General features: G+C 34.3%; 1 protein-coding gene across 1 annotated transcript; it reads right to left on the bottom strand.

Annotated features, from left to right (window-relative positions):
* Positions 1–16,944: 16,944 nt before the first annotated feature.
* LOC120130736 (GDSL esterase/lipase At2g42990-like) lies at positions 16,945–18,285 on the bottom strand. The gene is made up of 3 exons (XM_039147900.1): positions 17,884–18,285; positions 17,327–17,816; positions 16,945–17,230 (listed from the first exon to the last, which is right to left on the bottom strand). Exons 1-3 carry the CDS (start codon positions 18,283–18,285, stop codon positions 17,037–17,039), a joined length of 1,086 nt encoding a protein of 361 aa, XP_039003831.1. The 3' UTR covers positions 16,945–17,036.
* Positions 18,286–18,690: the final 405 nt, after the last annotated feature.

Genomic DNA, 18,690 nt, shown 5'->3' with positions numbered 1-18,690 from the left:
AGACTGTGAGGACCCAGAATTATTAGCAGGTATCTTTCGGTTGTATAGTAAATGCGTTATGATATTGGTTGATTTAGGCTAGCATAATTACATTTGAACAGTAAATTGATGAGAAGTACTAATTTTAGTTATAAGTTAATTGTAGTAGTTTTATTGATATAAACCCATTAAGGTATAATGTTCAGGTAAATAAGATTTGTGGTTACTTGAGTGGATTAAATAGCGTATGAGAACATGAGAAAATATATGGTTTAGTTATGCTATAAGGAAATCTTGATAATGAGGAATAAATAGAGAAAGAAATGAGAATGATAGAGTTTAAGAATCAAGTAAGATAAGTGTTATAAGTTGTGTTAGATTGTTTATAGCATGAGTGAAAGAGATATGTATTGTAATAAAAGAGGACTGTATATAAGGATTGCTTCATATTGTTATAAAGTGAAAATTCGAGGACGAATTTTCTTAAGGAGGGGAGAATTGTAACATCCCAAACTAGGGGTTAGTGACTAAATTGTAAAGTTTAAGAATTTGATGAATTAAGTAGAAGATGGAATAATTCAATTATTTATTTGGAAATAATTCCTAAAAGTTGTTAGTAATTATTAAAGTAGATGAAGGGCAAAATGGTCATTGAACAAGATAATATTAAATATTAATAAATGGGTATTATAATACATGAGATGTATGATTGAAGAGATAAGTTTTAGACTTATCTTCTTCATCTTTATCTTCTCTCAAACGTGAAGAGCCAAGCTTGCAAAGGTGAGTTTCTTTGTTAGTTGGTTTTTTGCTAAATTTATGGTTAGGTTTTGATCATTATAATAACTAAGCTTAAGGAAAGCTTAAGTTATCTTAAGATTGAAAGATAAAGAAGTTAAAGATTAAAGAAAATGAGTTTTTAAAGGAAATTCTGGAAAAGAGTTAATAAGAGATTTTTAAGATGGAATTTGACTTGTCATCAATAATAAGAGATTTATGAAGTTAGAAAAAATTTATAACAAATTTGAAAGTTTAGTAAGATTCTTAATTTTAAGAATCTGAAATATGGAAGATAAATATGATTTATATAGACATAAGTTGGTTTCATAATGATAGTTGAGTTTAAAGACATGATAGGGGATTAAAAGAAGAATTGAATGAAGAATTGATGAATTTCGGGCTTGAAATACAATTTGGGACAAGGTTCATCGATGCACATTCATAAGTGCATCGATGCATTCCTTTAAAAGAAGAACATCGAATGCCTTTGATGCATCGATGCATAGCTACTGCATCGATGCATCCTTTTAAAATAATAACATCGAATACAATCAATGCATCGATGCATAAGGAGTGCATCAATGCATCCCATTAATAATAGAACATCAAATGCAATTAGTGCATCGATGCATAAGGTATGCATTGATGCATCTCATTAATAAGGAAACATCGAATGCATTTTATGCACCGATGCACAAGTAGTGCATCGATGCATACCTTCATTGAAAGAGGAAATTGGCTTTTCTCTTAGCCTAAGAAGTGACAGTTTAGAATATATCAATTGGAATATTGATATGAATCTGTGTATTGTTATGTAGAGATAGAACGTGATCCGTTTCGGGACAATTGAGGAATTAGAATCGAATCAAAGAAAAGCTAAGGTGAGTGCAATTTATTTTGTACTTATTTTATTGAATTAACATTGGCTTGTGATGAGCCAGTGATGGAGTTACTATGGTAAGAAGTAACTTCTAAATTGTTATGTGATTACCATGTATGCATTAATACATAGAAATAGATGGACTATGTTATATGATTTATATGCTTAAGTGAAAATGCAAAATATGATATATGTTATTTGACATGACATGCATGGTTACATGAAAGAAAGCTATGTGACTACATGTATATGTGAAAGAAGCTATAAGCTTATATGCACATGTGATATATGTGATATGAATTACATGAAATGATTTACGTGAATACATGTATATATAATACATGTGATTGATATGAGATATATGGTTACACATACATGTGGTATGTGACAGAAGAGAAAGAACAAGTGATACGAAATGTATAAATAAATGCCAATAGTATATGATACGAGAGCTATAGGTATAGTTGGCATGCCAAGAGTCGAGGGTTTACCTATGTTAAAAGGAACATATGGATAGTTGCCGAGGATCTTTATGACCTCTGGATAGTTACCGGGGTTCTTTGTAACCTTTGGACAGGTCCTTCGGGACGAATACTGAACGAATGTTCGGTGCCCCATGAGGGAATTTATACGAGCTTGGGTGACAGCATTAGTGCACAACCTCAATGTACTCACATACATCTATTCTCAATAATATACATGGGCAATGAATTGAAAGACAAATGAAAGTGAAAGTGACACAAGAAGGTAAGTTGTATGCATGACCTGATTGTATATTGTTATCATACAATAGATTCATGCATATTGATATGTCATGATTCAATGATGAATGCACATACATGAATTATATGATGTTATGTGTGTTCTGGGTATAGTGATATGTGTTATATGATGATATGGTAAGGAAAGGATTATTGATAGTGTTTGCATATATGTATTTTATTTATATGAAATGATATATGGTTATATTATATGTTTTATATGCCTCACTAAGTCTATGACTTAGCGTGTAAGTGATTTACACGTAGGTACCAAGAAACGAGAAGTGAAAGAATAGAAGTGGCAAAGACAGTATCACTACTAAAAGATCAGATCAGAAGTATTTGACAAAGTATGTATTTGGTTATGTATAAAGTGTTGGCATGTAATAAGTCATTAAGTACGAGCACTCTGATAAAGTCTGTATTTTGTTTTAAATAAAGTTTTAAATTTCCCGGGATTTTTCTTAAGAGTCAAGGTTTGAAAAGTCAATGTGACACGTCGGACTCGTATCCGAGTCGGGTACGGGTTGGGGTGTTACAAGTTCACCTTCATTGAGAAATATTATCAAGCGTAGTGTGGTTTTGAGGTAAATCTTCCTCTCCTTCATGACTCACAATCATATTCGTGTCCGGGATTTTCGGTCTCTCAAAATTTTGCTGCTGGTGATCATGGCTGCTACCTTCAACTATTGATTGGGAAGTGTTAACTTCCAAATCTACAATCATCTCATCACTACCAGGATTCCTCTTCTCTCTACCTTCCGGATTTTCAGTACGGTTACCATCGTATCTAGGTTCTTGGATCTTTAGGGGTCTTTCCTTGTCATCCCCAACCTTTGTGTTCGTATTTTGATATTCCTTGCAGCTATGAAACCCACGTGTGAAGTTCTCTTGACCAGGGTTTCAAATCGCGGTCATGATCGCGTTTTCGGCTATTTCAGATTTACCATGATTGCGGCCGTCGCGGGTAAATCAGACGGCGGAAAAATTACTATATCGCGACCAAAATCGCGGTCGCATACCGTTTTTTAAAACCCTGCTCTTGACTCCTAAGGTTTTGATTTACCTTCCCTGATTTTTGGTCGTCTACTTTCTGTATTGAGGGATTATTAATTCTCTCGGGCTCATTTTTTCCTTGCTCGTATTGTTCTTTCATTGATTGATCTTGAGTTTTGACCCAGTTTCTACTAGGCTCCTCGAAAACCCTATCCCTGATTAGAACATCAAATTTGTTTCCCTTATGATCAGCATTAGTTTCATCTTGATTTTTCTTTGAGTTTCGAGTTCCTTATATCTTCTTTGGACTAACATGTAGGGGTCGTACGTAGGATTGCACGTACCTTTTTAGCTCACAACCTTATCCTCCTTGCTCTCACGTCTGATATGGATAGGATCTCCCTGACCAGTTTGATCTTCTTGACTTTCTTCATCTACTTTGTCTATTATTTTTACAGGACAAGTTTCTACTTTGTGTACTAAAATACCACAGTGAAAACAGATGGCGTGGATGCCCTCGTATTCCACGTTAAGAATCATGTTTCCCACATGAACTTTCGTTATAAGAGGTTTATTCATGTCGATCTCGACGCATATTCTGGTAAATTGTCCCCTTGTGGACCAAGCGGTGTGAAAATCCAGTTTCAAAAGTTTACCTATTAATTTTCCAATGATTTCCAAAACGGATTCCTCAAAGTATTCTATCGGGAGATTTGGAATATGAATCCACACTGCCGTGGATGGGATATCACCGCTCTTCCCATTAAAATTAGGACGTCATTTTTGGACTGAAAGGTAATGGTCTATTATCTTCCATTCTGAGGACCCTAGGTAAGCGCTTTCATCCTATCCTCCATGAGCTGGAATTTAACAGCGTAGAACCCATTTCCCATGTCAATGCACTCAATCTCTCCATCCGGTTTCCACATTGCGGTGATCTTACTAACCAGAATCTTGTAGGCCATCGTCTTCGCTAATCTTTTCTTTGAGTTCTCTCGAGATTCTGACAATAGGTATAGAGTATAAACCTTCAACCTCTTCATATGAGTTTAGTTCCTCCTCCTCCTCTATTCTATAACACCCTTAACCCGTATCTAACCCGGATCCGAGTCTGAGGTGCCACATTGACTTTTTAAAACATTTACTTATAGAAAATAATGAGTAATTTAAAAACTTTTACAAAACTATTCAGAATTTATGCACTATATTCTTTTGAATACATGCCAACTAAAACTTTATATATTAAAATACATATTATTCACCTCTCTTCTGATCTGACCTTCAGTAAGGAGAACTGACATGTCTTGCTCCTCATTGTTCTTTACTCTTCTTCTCGTTTCTGTAACCTACGTGTGAAACAATCACACGCTAAGTTTATGACTTAGTGAGGCATTAAAATATAAAAGAACTCTAACTATTTACACATGCATGAACATATCGTCTTATAATGCCACATCAAAACGATATAACATTATATATAACATACTATACATACATATCACACATTATTTTAAATCTCTAACCTTATTCCCCTATCAATATTCTTATCCTTTATATCTTATAACTATATCCTCTTATATCTATTCTTTTACTCAACATATTATTTAATTAACCAAGCAATACATACATCATTATATAAATCCTATCAGATTATCTAATAAGAAATACATGTCTACCTATAAATCATCATTAGTCACTTATCATTTAATCACATAGCACATATACTTAACCTTCTTAATCATATACTATACATATACATCATCATGTCCTTGCTATAGAATTTATCATATCACAATCTATATTTGTTATTATCTCTTGATTAGCCCATGTACATATGTGAGAACTATTGATATGTGAGTCTCTAGAGGTTGTGCAATAATGCTGTCACCACAGCTCGTATAAATGCACCGAAGTGCCATGTACAATTGCACCGAAGTGCCGCGTAGAAATGCACCGAAGTGCTATATAAGGTTGTCCCTAAGGACCACGTAGAAAATTCCTTAAGAATCATATACGTATGCCAAGGATCAAGTATGTGTCTCAAAAGACCTCACACATGTTCCAAAGAATACATATATGTCCCGAAGGACCGCGTAGACCCTCGACTCTTGGCATGCCAACTATACCTCTAGCTCTCATGACACATAACATGGGCATTAATATTTATGTTATCACACATTCACATATACACATAGTCTCATTATTACATTTTTATAAGATCACATGTAGTCAAGTAGTTCATTTCCATATAATTCACACATACATGTAGATCACTTACACGTAGAACATCTTCATAAAACTCACATATCACATATCTTATACTTGTTCTTATATCTTCTCATAACATATTCTCTTATAGCTTTCTGTCATATTCTCACCACTTAATTTCACCTAATTCATAGTCATGTGGCTTATCTTATATACCTATATTCACATACCTTATAATTACCTAGTTTACTCCATTTCACACATAGTCACATAATCACGTAATTTACTTACACATAGATCATTTCCATACCTAAATCATATAACACCCAATTCTTCCTCATAAAGTTATACTATATATATTCATATAATCTCATATTATCCTATAAGTAAATACTTATCTTGTCTCATTTTTTCCATTTATTCTCATAATTATTTATACCATAACATATAATTTATATCAATATTAATTTTATAAGTTAATCTATTTATTTAGTTAAATTTTACATAACTCATATACCATAGTTGTCTTTAAGTATACTTATTCTCTATAACACTTATCTTATAGTTTGGTATCATCATTTATACTCAATTTCCTTCACTAATATATCATATTACTCTATAGTCTAATCTTATTTAACTCATCACCCTTCTCATGTAGTCATATAAATCTATTATATTGATTCTTATAATTGATCACATATACTATGTAACATGTATGGTCGCCTATTATAACCTATTTCATTCCCATGTCATATAGATAATTCATATTAATTCTTATAACTTTTCACAATACATGTATTCACACAAATCATTTAATACATACTATAATATATATCACATATACTCAAATCAAACATATGCATATGATCATAAATTCATGCATTCTAATATAGGAAATAAACTCGCCGCAAGTCTTATTTCCATTAAACATCATAAACTAACTTGTATGCACTCACCTTGGCCTCACTAAGTTCCAATCCCCTTTTATGATTTCCTTTCTTCCAATTAAATCTTAACTTGATGGTCATCCCGGAACTTGTTCGTGCTCGATATCTACATATTTATACATTGATACATATCAATAACTAATTGATGTATTCTAATCTATCATTTCTTAGACCAAAAGAAAGATCTAATTCTATTTTCTCTTGAAGTGCAGCGGTACATTCTACAGTGTATCGATGCATCCCTTAATATGTGCATTGATGCACTACCCATGCATCGGTACACAAATCACCTTCGATGTTTCAATCTTAAGGGGGTGTATCGATGCACTCCTTATGCATCGATGCACTAATTGCATTCGATGTTTCCATTTTTAATGGGTGCATCGATGCACTTCCTGTGCATCGATACACACTGAACAATTTCTGGAAATTTACCCTTGATGCATCGGTACATGTTGAATGTGTACCGATGCACACTGGTCCAGAATTTCAATTTATTCACGAAAATCACTCAACTTAGCTCAATAGTGCCATAATTCAACCCATTTCATATCCTTAACTTACATACTCTTACTTAAACCACTTAATACCCATTTATCACATCTTAAACCTCAAAATCCTATCCACCTCTTTCAAAAAAACTCAATTTTTCAACATGTTCTAAGTCCATTTCTAACACCTCATATCTCTTGATTAAGTTGAGGACAAGTCAAATCTCACTTCCAATGCTTATTATGAACTATATTTCAAGATTTCATTTTTCTACTTCCTTTCTTAAATTCTTCATATACTCCTCATTTTGTGGTTTTAAGATAACCTAAGCTTTCCTTAAGCTTAGTTATCATCTAATGATCATAACTCAATCTTAAATTCAGTTAAATATCAACCAACAAGAAATCTTACCTTTGCTCTTGGCTTTCACACGTGAAGAAGAAGGGAGAAGAAGAGAACTCTGGAAACTAGAACCTTGTCTCTCTTCATTTCCACGTGTTATATCCTATGTAAAGGAAAAAAAAATCTTTCTTGTGGAATTACTATTATACCCTTCAACCTTTCCATAATTATCATCTAATCCAATAAGGAATTATTCCTATTTAAGTCATTGAACTTTTAACTTGTTTCGAAATCGAGCATATAGTTTTTAAAATTTACAATTTAGTCACTTACCCTGATTTCGAGATGTTACATATTCTCTCTGAACTGTTCAAGAAACCTACGAAACTAGAAGAACCTGCCACCAAATCCCGCCAAGATCTTTCATTCTTTGATCCCTTGCCGCTTCCAAAGTCTTCTGTCGGTCGGACTCTCTTATTACTCCTTTGGTGAAACTCTTCTTCCTCCGCCCCTTGGGTCACCATGGTGACGGGCGGAGATGAAATCTCCTTTCAAAACTAAAACCAAGAAACTCGAATCTTGAAGAAACTTTTGTTGGAAGTTCACACCATTTTTACCAACCCATTACCACTATGCAACTTCTCAACAACCTCAACACATCATTGAGTAGATTCTAACAATCCATTGTTTTAGTCGGATAAAACATTAGATACTTTAATTAAAATTAAGAGGTTAAATTTAGGTGTATGTGGATGGAGTAAATTATGTTCACATTCATGTATCTGAGAAAATATTTAAAAAATATTCAAATATTATTCAAATAAGGTTATTTAATAATATTAATGAAATATAAGTTATATGTTTATTTAAATATAAACTATTTTATTTTTTTAGATGTCACATAATTTAATGTATAATTTGTTTTCCCTTTTTTCCTAATTAAATTATTTAACTCAATCAACATTTAACAAAGCTGACTGGACGTGTAACACGTTGACAAGCCAATGCTCGTGAAGTGAATAAGACGGAACTAGAAACCTAGTTTCCAGGAAATATCCACCACCATTGCCTTCGAAAAGGGTTATAGTTTTTTAGATATTTTTAAAAAGCTTAAGGATTTTTTTATTTATATTTTCTTCCATTTTTAACCTTTCGTTTATTATTTATTAAAATCCAACAATCAAATCATTCACAATGATTTTGTTTAATAAATAAATTAAGAGAGAGCCAAGGATTGATCGTTTTCTCGTCATATGGTTCTCGTTTTACCCCAACCATATATGCATACTGCATTTTATGAACTAACTTCACGAGAACTTGCGTTGAAAGGATACGCATATCCACTTTTTTAATCGTTTCAATGTCGAAAAAGCTCTTAACTTTTGAAAAACAGGCACCATATATCCCTCGAGTACACTGCATTTGTATGGGCATTTTCAGAGTAGAAACATGGAAAGTTATTTCCCAAGACCCTTCTTTTTAGGAACTCTTATAATTACCCTTATGCTTCTGCATGTTACAAGCACCTCTCAAGCAACCGGCTTTGCTTCACTGACTGAGAAGATCGATGCCACTGCCACCATTACCGACACCGACGATTTTGAATCGGAGTTCTTGACGGACCCTGATATCAGTAAAATGCTTTTCGACTTTAGATACCTAATAAGTCGCTCCCGCATCCGTAGGCGACCGATTGTGAATTGCAACAGAGGGAACGCTTATGCGTCGTGCTTGCCTTCTAAAAACCAACGGATAACATCAGAGCGTTGCGGTATTTACAAGCGTCGTGGATGCTTCTAGTTCTACCTAAGTTTCTTTGTTCAGGCCAAGTGGTAACTCTTGTGGATGAACTCCCTTTATTATTTCTTTTCTTTTCTCTGTTTCAGTGTCAAAGATTTATGGCTTCTATGTGTAAAATTTACGTAGCATCTACCCTTCGGGTAATGGAATTTTATATTTTGTACTTAATCTTATTTACGTAAATTATTTTAACCCTCTCAAAAACTTTATCATTCGATTTGGCCCATTAAAGAGGTTGCCAGCTTCACCTCTCTCTGGCAAAGGTGAGTTTATTGGAGTTTACATATTAAATCCCCGTTGACAAATGAATTCACATGGATATATACTAGCTTATAAAGATTCCATGATCCTGAATTTAAGCTATTTAAGGAGTGTCATCGGTTGAATGTTTAAGGCCGAAGAGAGTCAAACATATAAGGAACATCGAAATGAAGAAAGTATTCGTCTCTCTCGCGATTCTAGTGCTCCTGTTCTGCAACTCCATGAATCCCTCTAGAGCAGCGTCAGTGGAAACCGATGGCAGCGGCGATTACGAGTGGGAGTTCTCGACGGGATCTCATAGCAGCAGAAGAAATCTCCAAATCCGTACAACTCTGACTTGGATAACAAGCAATGCTCTTGGGCCAGTCGCAAGTTGTGGGAGAGCTGTACCTTATAGGTCCTGCCTTCCCACGGCAAACGCCCCCGTCACGGTGTCGGCACGTAGGTGTAGCGTTTACAATCGGGGATGCTAATAAGCTGTGGCATTACCACCGCCTATGCCAAAGGTGAAAGACGATTATAACTGTATTTAGTATTTCATGATAATATCTATTAAATTTTTTGTCTAAATAAATCTTAGACATACATTACAAATAATATTATCCACACATCAATCATTTAAAAAGAACATGCCACGTTTTTATCAATAAACCTCTTCTAAGTTTCAAGAAAAAATATTTAATCATAAATGTTATGGTATTCTATCAAAGAATAAAGCTCTATAAAACAATGTTAAATCGGTAAATATATAGTACAAAACTAGGTCGACTTTTGAATATTCATTGATGAGCTCAACAATGGTAGCATGTGAATTTTGGAAAAGTGGCAAAATTTTAAACAAAAGCCAAATAGGTACCTAATTGCTGAAAACGAAAAGGAGTTGTACCGTGACATAGACGAACTGTAACATTGGGGGTTCGCGTCAACGATTATACGAACCATGCCGTGACTTGGAGGGTATTTAGATTTAAACAGCGGGACAAATGTTGAGTGTGAGTTGAAGCTATTGCTTGGAACGAGGAAACAATGAACTTATAATGCGAAATTATAAAATTGTAAGGTGATATATAATTAAATTACAATAAAAACATATTAAAATTATATAATAATTTAAAATTTTTAAAGATATAATCACAACTCTATTATCTCATTGTTCCATCCTTATTTATAATTATGATTATATTCATATCATGCTCGTTACATTTACTGATCTAAAAGATATTATTGTCATAAGTTTAAATTAAATATATAACATAATTTATCAAATTAAACATATGATTTAATTTATTAAATTTAATATTAACTTATCAAACTGTTAATCATTGTTGCTGTGAGATGTTTGTGGGTATTGATTTATGCAAATTGCGAATTGAAAGTGATGGCGTTCGGCAGAATAGTCTGGCAAAGCTATATTTTATTGGAAAAATGGGTTCACATGGGTCATAGAAAAATCAAAATTCCAGCTTGCAGAGATTCCATGACGTTAAACTCTCATGAGTTATTTAAGCAGTGCCATAGGTTGGCGTTTCAAGACAGTTCAAACATGGAAGCCCAAATGAAGAAAATCTTCATCTCTCTCGCAATTGTGGTGCTTCTAGTATTCTGCAGTTCCTGTAGAGCAGTTTCAACGGAAACCAACAGCAGCGGCTCCACCATCGCCGACGACGAAGAGTTGGAGTTCTTGATGGACTCCCATAGCAGTAGAATTAGAATCCTTCAAAGTGCTGGAACTGTGTCGGGGCGATCAGGCAATTCTGGTCAAGCAGTCGCAGATTGTGGGAGAGGAAGGCCTTATAGCTGCATCCCGAGGCCAAACCAGCCTAGAATACCAGAGCACTGTGTGTACCAAGGGACCAATCGTGCTTGCTAGAGGTCGTAGAACTGAACAATCTCCGATCAAGATGAGGAAAAGGAAGGATTGCCAAAGTGAGTAAATTAATCAAATAAAGGTTTTATCTCCCTAGTTTAAATGAAGAGAAATCATTGCTAAACTCCATGTGAGATTCACGTATGTCTATTATTTCTTGTGGTGTGTACTTATTCAAATAATTGAATATGACCAGCGTTCCTTTGGAATAATGGTTAAAACTTTATTGTTGATATCTTAAATTAAAGGTTTAAATCATTGACAGTGAATCTTCTTCCTATCGTACCCAAAATAAGAATAAGGTAAAAAATATAAATAATTTTATCATTTTAAAGTTTCAAAATTATAAAATTATCATTAAATTTTATCAAATTATTATAAAAATAATTATTAAATCTTTTTATCAAGTTGTTATAAAATAATCTTTATGTTTATCGAAATCTATTATTGTTTTATAACGTGTAATCGTGTAGTGATTTTTTCATGATAGTTTGATAAATTTCATGATCATTTTATATGTTTTAAGATTTTAATAATTAAAAAATTATTTCAAAATAATTTAATAATAATTTGTATTCTTTAGCCAATTGAATATGCTTTTTATGGGTTCAATTATTGAACATAACAGACCCTACTAACATGTGAACTTTTGGAAAGTTGGACTTTAGTTGAGTAGGTTGAAACATCAATTCGATTCACGGGTTGTCTTTGTTTTAACTTTTATGACCTTAGAAGGACCTATTTGAGCTTTTTTGAAAACGAGAGCTGAAAAAGTTATGGAAGCAAAAATGACGAAAACGGTCTCTCTGTCTCTCGCAATTATAGTGCTTGTAGTAATCTGCAATTCCTGTAGAGCAATGTCATTTATGGAGACCAACAGCAGCGCCTCCACCATCATCGCCGACGAGGACGACTTGGAGTTCCTGGTGGATTATCACAGCAGTAGAATTAGAATCCTCCGAAGTGGAGGATCCGGGACTGGCGGAACAAGTGATCCGAATAGACCAGCAATAGATTGTAACAGATCACCTCTGAAATATACGAGCTGCGTTCCGGTACCGAACTCCGGCAGCAGAAAACCAGAGAACAAAGGCCTTTACAATCGTGGTCGATGAAGCTGCAGATTTGTGGAGCTTACTTACGACTCTGGCCTGTATGCACAAGTTGAAAGTCGAATGAAGTACTATTTAATTTTCCTTTATAGCCCTTGTTGTTTGCTCTATGTATGGATTTTATCAATTCTTTCCAATCTGCTAGGGTATGTCCTATTGGTCTGCAAATAATTGTATATACGTACGGCTCCTTTTGCTTGAATTTCTTCTTCTTTTTTTTAGTCTGCTGTGAGCACTAACTACCGAACAATACAACTGTATAACATACTGCTAAATTGGTAACTATGCAGTACAAACCGGGTTGTCTATTAAAATATTAAATTACGATTAGTATCGCGGTTGTCGACGTTATGCTATGATTGCGTATAAATTTACAGTATCATGGTAACTTTAAAAAGTTACGAAACAACTGTTATACTGTATCATGGTCTCTTTCAAGTATTTCAAAGTTTAGTATTCCAGCAGAGAGGAGAATGTTGAGGTTTGCAAACTCCAAAGATTTCGAAACTCGTGATTTCAATATACCATCAAAAGTGGTGCATGCTTTCACATTCCTTACACGAATGAAACTAGTGAACTGTAAAGGTTTGCACATCCAGCTCAGTTGGTAGAGCGCAAAGCTCTTAACCTTGTGGTCGGGATCGAGTTCTACCGTGGGCAATTCATAATTGCCAGAGGTCTTTCACGGAAGTTGCTCTCAACCTAGCGTTGGGGGCATCCTACTACCCTACCTCCCCCATACCTCATTACATAGGAATAGGGTCAGCTAATTTATAGTTTGCAATATTTGTTTGTTGAGAGTATGAGTACCAACACTCTCTTCTTAAGCGCTTACGCATCGATCAATGTGATTCCCTGATATGGTTATCATCAAGGGGTGATATATGCAATTGGCTTCAAGATCTCCAGATTTGAAACTAAAGCTGCAAAATTGGGTTTTGATTTGTCCACGTTCAAACCACAGGTGTGAAACTATGTTAGATATTGAGAAATTTCATAGCTTTTTTATAGACATTTCTTAGATACTCCGGAACAAGATGATAATAGTTTATGTGACTTTTGAAGGTTTTAAAGAAAGTGTCATTTTCAAAAGATCGTTTCAAGAAAAGAAATGAAGATATTCAACTGATCTGCTTTAGACAGAGAATGGTAAGAGTGATATGTTATTTGATCATCTTTACAGGCTATATGAAGCTTCAGTATGAGCTTTCTATCATTAAGGACTGCACATGTTGGCATAGTGATATTCTAGGTATTGATGATTGGCAGATGCTAGGACTTGTGCTCAGTCTGCTAAACTTATTTGCGTACTCCTTTGTGGCTCGATCTATTGGTGTGCTCTAGGACATAATACATCAAACAACACCACACTGAAAGAGTATACATCAGATTTCTCGGTTAGTATGTGACAATGGTAGTAATCGGGATCTAAATACCGGAAGCTGCCCTTAACAGCAGTGTTCCCTCCAACTCAACAAGAAAGTTCGAATGCGAACATTGAAGAAATTTATCGATACCTCTAAGATGAGCCAACAATCTCTTCTTTTTCTTTCCAATATAGTCAAAAACCTCAGAATCCCAATATCCAGACTGCAGACATAAAAGTAGCCAAATTAGAACACAACCTCATTATCACGCCAAATGGAATTTAAGAACTCCTTAAACTGTGGGTGGTCATTCCACGCCTCAAATATAACAGAAAGGGCGAGCTACCATCGGATCAAACTGTTGAAATGTCAAAGTTTAGAGAAAATTGGTTCAAGTTAGGCACCTAATATTACAATGTCAAAATTAGGTGCAACAATGTTTGAAAATTAAATGGGTAAATTACAAACTTTAGTCACTAAACTTTAGGGTATTTATAAGATTAGTCCTTAAGTTTCAACTATAAATACCCTAGCTCATTTAGTTTCAAAACCATCCCAAAGCATTCTAGCTTTCTTCCAATACTAGAGAGATTTTAGAGAGTTTCTTGAGAGTTGTTTTCTCCTTTTTATCTAGAGAGAATTATCATTGTTTTCTCCTTGGTAGATCGAGAGAGGTTGTAATTCCTATTTTCTCATAGTGAAATTCTTCTACCGTTGCCCGTGGTTTTTACCCTAAATATTTTAGGGGTTTTCCACGTAAATTTTGTGTCTCTTTTATCTTCATTTTTATTTTCTCAAATTATCAGTTGCGATTTTTCTCTATTCGATAGCGGTCTTCCGCAACAATTGGTATCAGAGCTAGATTAGAGTGTGTAATATTTGCTTATTGTCTTTGTGGTTGCCATCAAAATGTGGATCCTCCAACATAAGAAATTACAAATGGGTGATTAAAGTAATTGCCACTTCAAGACAATAGGTGATTATTTAATTTATCAAATCATAATTTGAATCGGTCACAAATAGTTCCATATTTTGATAATTACGGTTGATATAAATCTCCAACAATTGCTTCAATTTTAGATTACGATTTTTTTAATGAATTTATTTCTATGGTTATTGTTAAACAAGAAAAAAAAACTGATATTAATGAATCTTCGACAAGGTGAGAGACTTCAGATTTGTACTAATCTCTTTGCTCTACTAAATCCTCTGCTGCCGGTAGGAGGAACCCAAACAAATATGGTTGTAGACAAGGATTTGCAACCAAAACAACACCGCTACAAGGACCACATCAGTGCGCTGCGCTGCTCAGGCCTCGAGATTTGCCATAATGATTAACCACAACGCAGCTTCGAAACTTGGACAGAATCATATCTATAAATGAAACGATTGGATTGGCTACGTTGGCCGGTCAGCCCCATTCTCCTCTCAAACGCACTCCATCTCCCATTGGCTGTCACCATCAATGCTATATTTCAATCATCTTCATCAATGCTTCACCAGATAAGCTGCTGGTTTTTTATTAGGTAAATACACGAATACTCTTTGATTATAGTGTTATTTTAAGGATTAAATTATATTATTTCTCATTGATTTTTTTCTTTCTATTTAAGTGAATTATATTTTATTTTTCTCTTATTTTAATTTGGATAAGGGGATCCTTAGATAGGTTTCTGACCATATTTTCTCTATGCTCAAACATCTGAAGAGTCTTTCTGTTAGAACTTGTCAAACCATTTTTAACTGGTTTTTTTTCTATTAAACAGGCAAATTAAACAACTTTAATAAGATCGGGGAAAATTGGAAAAAAAATTCAGATGGGTTTCCGAATACATGTACTTTTTAGTTTTTAAATTACTTTCTTTTATATCGAGAATTATGAGAATCGGTTGTTGCAGATTTTTCACTAGCTGCAGTAACAATGTTAGTAACAGAGTCACTGTGAGATTGTTTCCGTTGTTGCTTTTGTTCTTTACACAAACCGATTGAAGAAAACGAAGATAAAGGCATTTTTTGGGGGGAAAGCGATGGAGATTTAGGGAAGAAAGACTTGTAAAGCTCATGCAAATCTTCCATGGAACTTCTAATTTCAATTTGATTCAAAGACGTCAAAGCATGACCTTGAAAAGCTTCTTTACCACTAATCTTGAAATAACCGGTTGCAGCATCGTTGGTGCTAGTTGCGGTGACAGAACTGAATTTTTAGCATTTTCTTTCTTTCATAAATATGTTCTTGCTAATCGAACATGGCCTGTTCTGGGAGGGTGCTAGATTGGTTTAGAGAGAGAGAGAGATAAAAAGAGTGAAAGAAGAAGAAGAAATGGAAAAAAAAATTTTTATAAGGAATCAAAATTACCTCGTTTTGAATAAAATTTGATTCAGTGTAAGAATCTAAAATGATGTCATTTTGGTGCATGTTATCATATAATAACGCCGTTAGTAATTTAATGATTGAGTGAGTAAAATAATTTAATCTGTAAAGTTCAGTTAATGAAATAAGAGAGTAAAATTTAATGAGGAACTGTGTAATTACTCTATTTTAATTATTAAAAATTATAAAATAATTAGAGTGTTGTTTTGTTAAATTTTTTATATCAAGAGTTATAAAATGATTATTTATATATTTTAAAATCATTTTTTTAGTAAAAAAATTGAAGACAGTTTAGGCTGAATGTTAACATGATTAACGAAATATATTAGTTGTTAGAGATTCTAAGATAAGATTTTATCATATTTCAATTAGTATATCGATGTCCAATTCATATTCTGTTGTGTGATCATTTTATAAATTTTAATAATTAAAAAATTTAACAAAAAAAATCCTATAATTAGGTACTATTTTATAATACTATTTGTACACTTTACCTTTTTATTAATATAATGTTTGTTATTAGATAGTGCCTTAAAAATCTCGAGCAATTAAGTGATGTAACTTATTATTTCAGCCACCAAATTAGAGATAGCAATGGACAATGATAGTCTTTGCTGATGGTCAATCCAACTGCTTGCTTTTGTGAAGAACTGTAATATCGGTTGCTACATTGATTAGATATACAATCGACAATTGAAAACGATCCGACTGTGATTTTAAATCACTTTCACATATTCCATTAAATAATTATGAATTTCCACAACCAAAACCAATAAGAAGATGAACGTAGAATGAATATATTATTAATTAAAAATATAAATTATATAAAAATTAAAATTTACAGGGAATGGTCGTCCCTGTAAATTCGAAAAATCATATAAAGAGTTGTTTGAGGAGTGGTACTAACTGGTCTGAGATGATCTTATTTGTTCTTTGAGAGGGATGAATGGAATCCCAGAACACATACTTGTTTGCATCTGGGCATGTGTGCGGAGTGTGCCGGTTGCACAGAAACCCCGTCTCGAAGAACCCTGTTCCGCAGCACCCTTCTTCGACAACCTCAAATCCTGTCACTCAACCCAACATACCAGAGATTAACTGAGAACTGAAGTGCATGCATAATACAGTATGGTATACGTTTAAATTATATTTTGAAAATTTACCATATTGGGAGGGTTTTGTGATGAGCTGAAAAAGCAAGTCATAAGCATCAGCGAAGAACACTTTTAACCCGGGAAGATCCTTGTTGAGCTTCGCCACTGTAGCTTTTAACTTGCCATTGAATTCCAAGGCTACTCTGTTGCGTTCCTCCAAGCAGTTAAGAGGATTGTGGAAGTTCGTCGTTCTCTGCACCGGCAAACAACCCATCGGCGGGAGTCCGGTCAGGGACAATTTCCGAGCTCCGAGGCTGTAAATCTGTCTAACGAAATTTTCGGCAATGCCGATGAGGAAATCCTCGTATTGTTGAACGGTGAGTTGGGACTTTCTTTTGGGAAGCGCGTAGTAGTTCTCGACGAAATCGTTGGTTCCTATGCTGATTACATACAGTGCCTCGGAGATTACCTCACTCGCCGTCCGGTCACCGAGATATGCTCGGAGTTTCTTCTGGTACTCCTTGTAGTATTCTACTTCTTTCCACAGAGGAATCACTTTCTGTCAAAACAGCGCATAAGTTCACCCTTCAATAATCAACAACTTGTTAAATGGTTAGTTCAATTACCAGTATATCGGCCGTGGCGTTGTCGTAGCCAGTTGCAGCAGAAGCAAAGCAAACTCCGGTGGCGAAGTCAGAGATGTTAAAGGCAGGATCCAAGTAGGCAGGAATAATAGGTTTCAGCCCAAAGCCCTCGGAAATGAAATCCGGAGGAAGTCGGCCGTTGCAGAATCGGCCGGTGGGGGTGCCGCCGGGAAAATCGCGGCCATAAGGCTCGAAATTACACTTGGCGATTGTCGGGATGAAATTGTTGTTGCCGGAATCAACGGATGAATCTCCGAAGACGATGACTGCTGACACTTTAGCGTCGGATTTAGAAGCGATTGCTAAGATTTGAATGAAGAAAATGCAGGGAAAGATCATGGATGCCATGACAGTTCGATAATTCCAGTAAGCATGGACAAGCATTTATAGCTGATCAAACATGAAAACGTGACGACAATCGGATCTTTAAATCAAACTAACTTTAATTAATTATCCTGAAAAATTAGACAACGTGGTTTTATCGGTGTTAAGTATCCAAATTATTCTTTGTAGGTTTTATGTAAATAATTTATATGCCAATATAACTCGAAAAAAATATGATAATAAATATTATTACTATAATATCATTTTTTTATATTTATATATAAATCTTTAACAAAACAACTAAAAACATCAAACACAAAATTAATGAATTTACATATAAATTTTTTATTAATATATCTATAATTATTTGTTAAATAAGATTTTATAAATATATCATTGAAGAAATTATATAACTATAAATTGGTTTAATAAAAAAATTATGCTTTGATCTCTTTTAATATTTTT

This window comes from Hibiscus syriacus, unplaced genomic scaffold (assembly GCF_006381635.1).
Source record: "Hibiscus syriacus cultivar Baekdansim isolate YM2019G1 unplaced genomic scaffold, ASM638163v2 tig00110548_pilon, whole genome shotgun sequence".
Taxonomy (NCBI): Eukaryota; Viridiplantae; Streptophyta; class Magnoliopsida; order Malvales; family Malvaceae; genus Hibiscus; species Hibiscus syriacus.
This window is presented reverse-complemented; position numbering and strand designations above follow the sequence as displayed.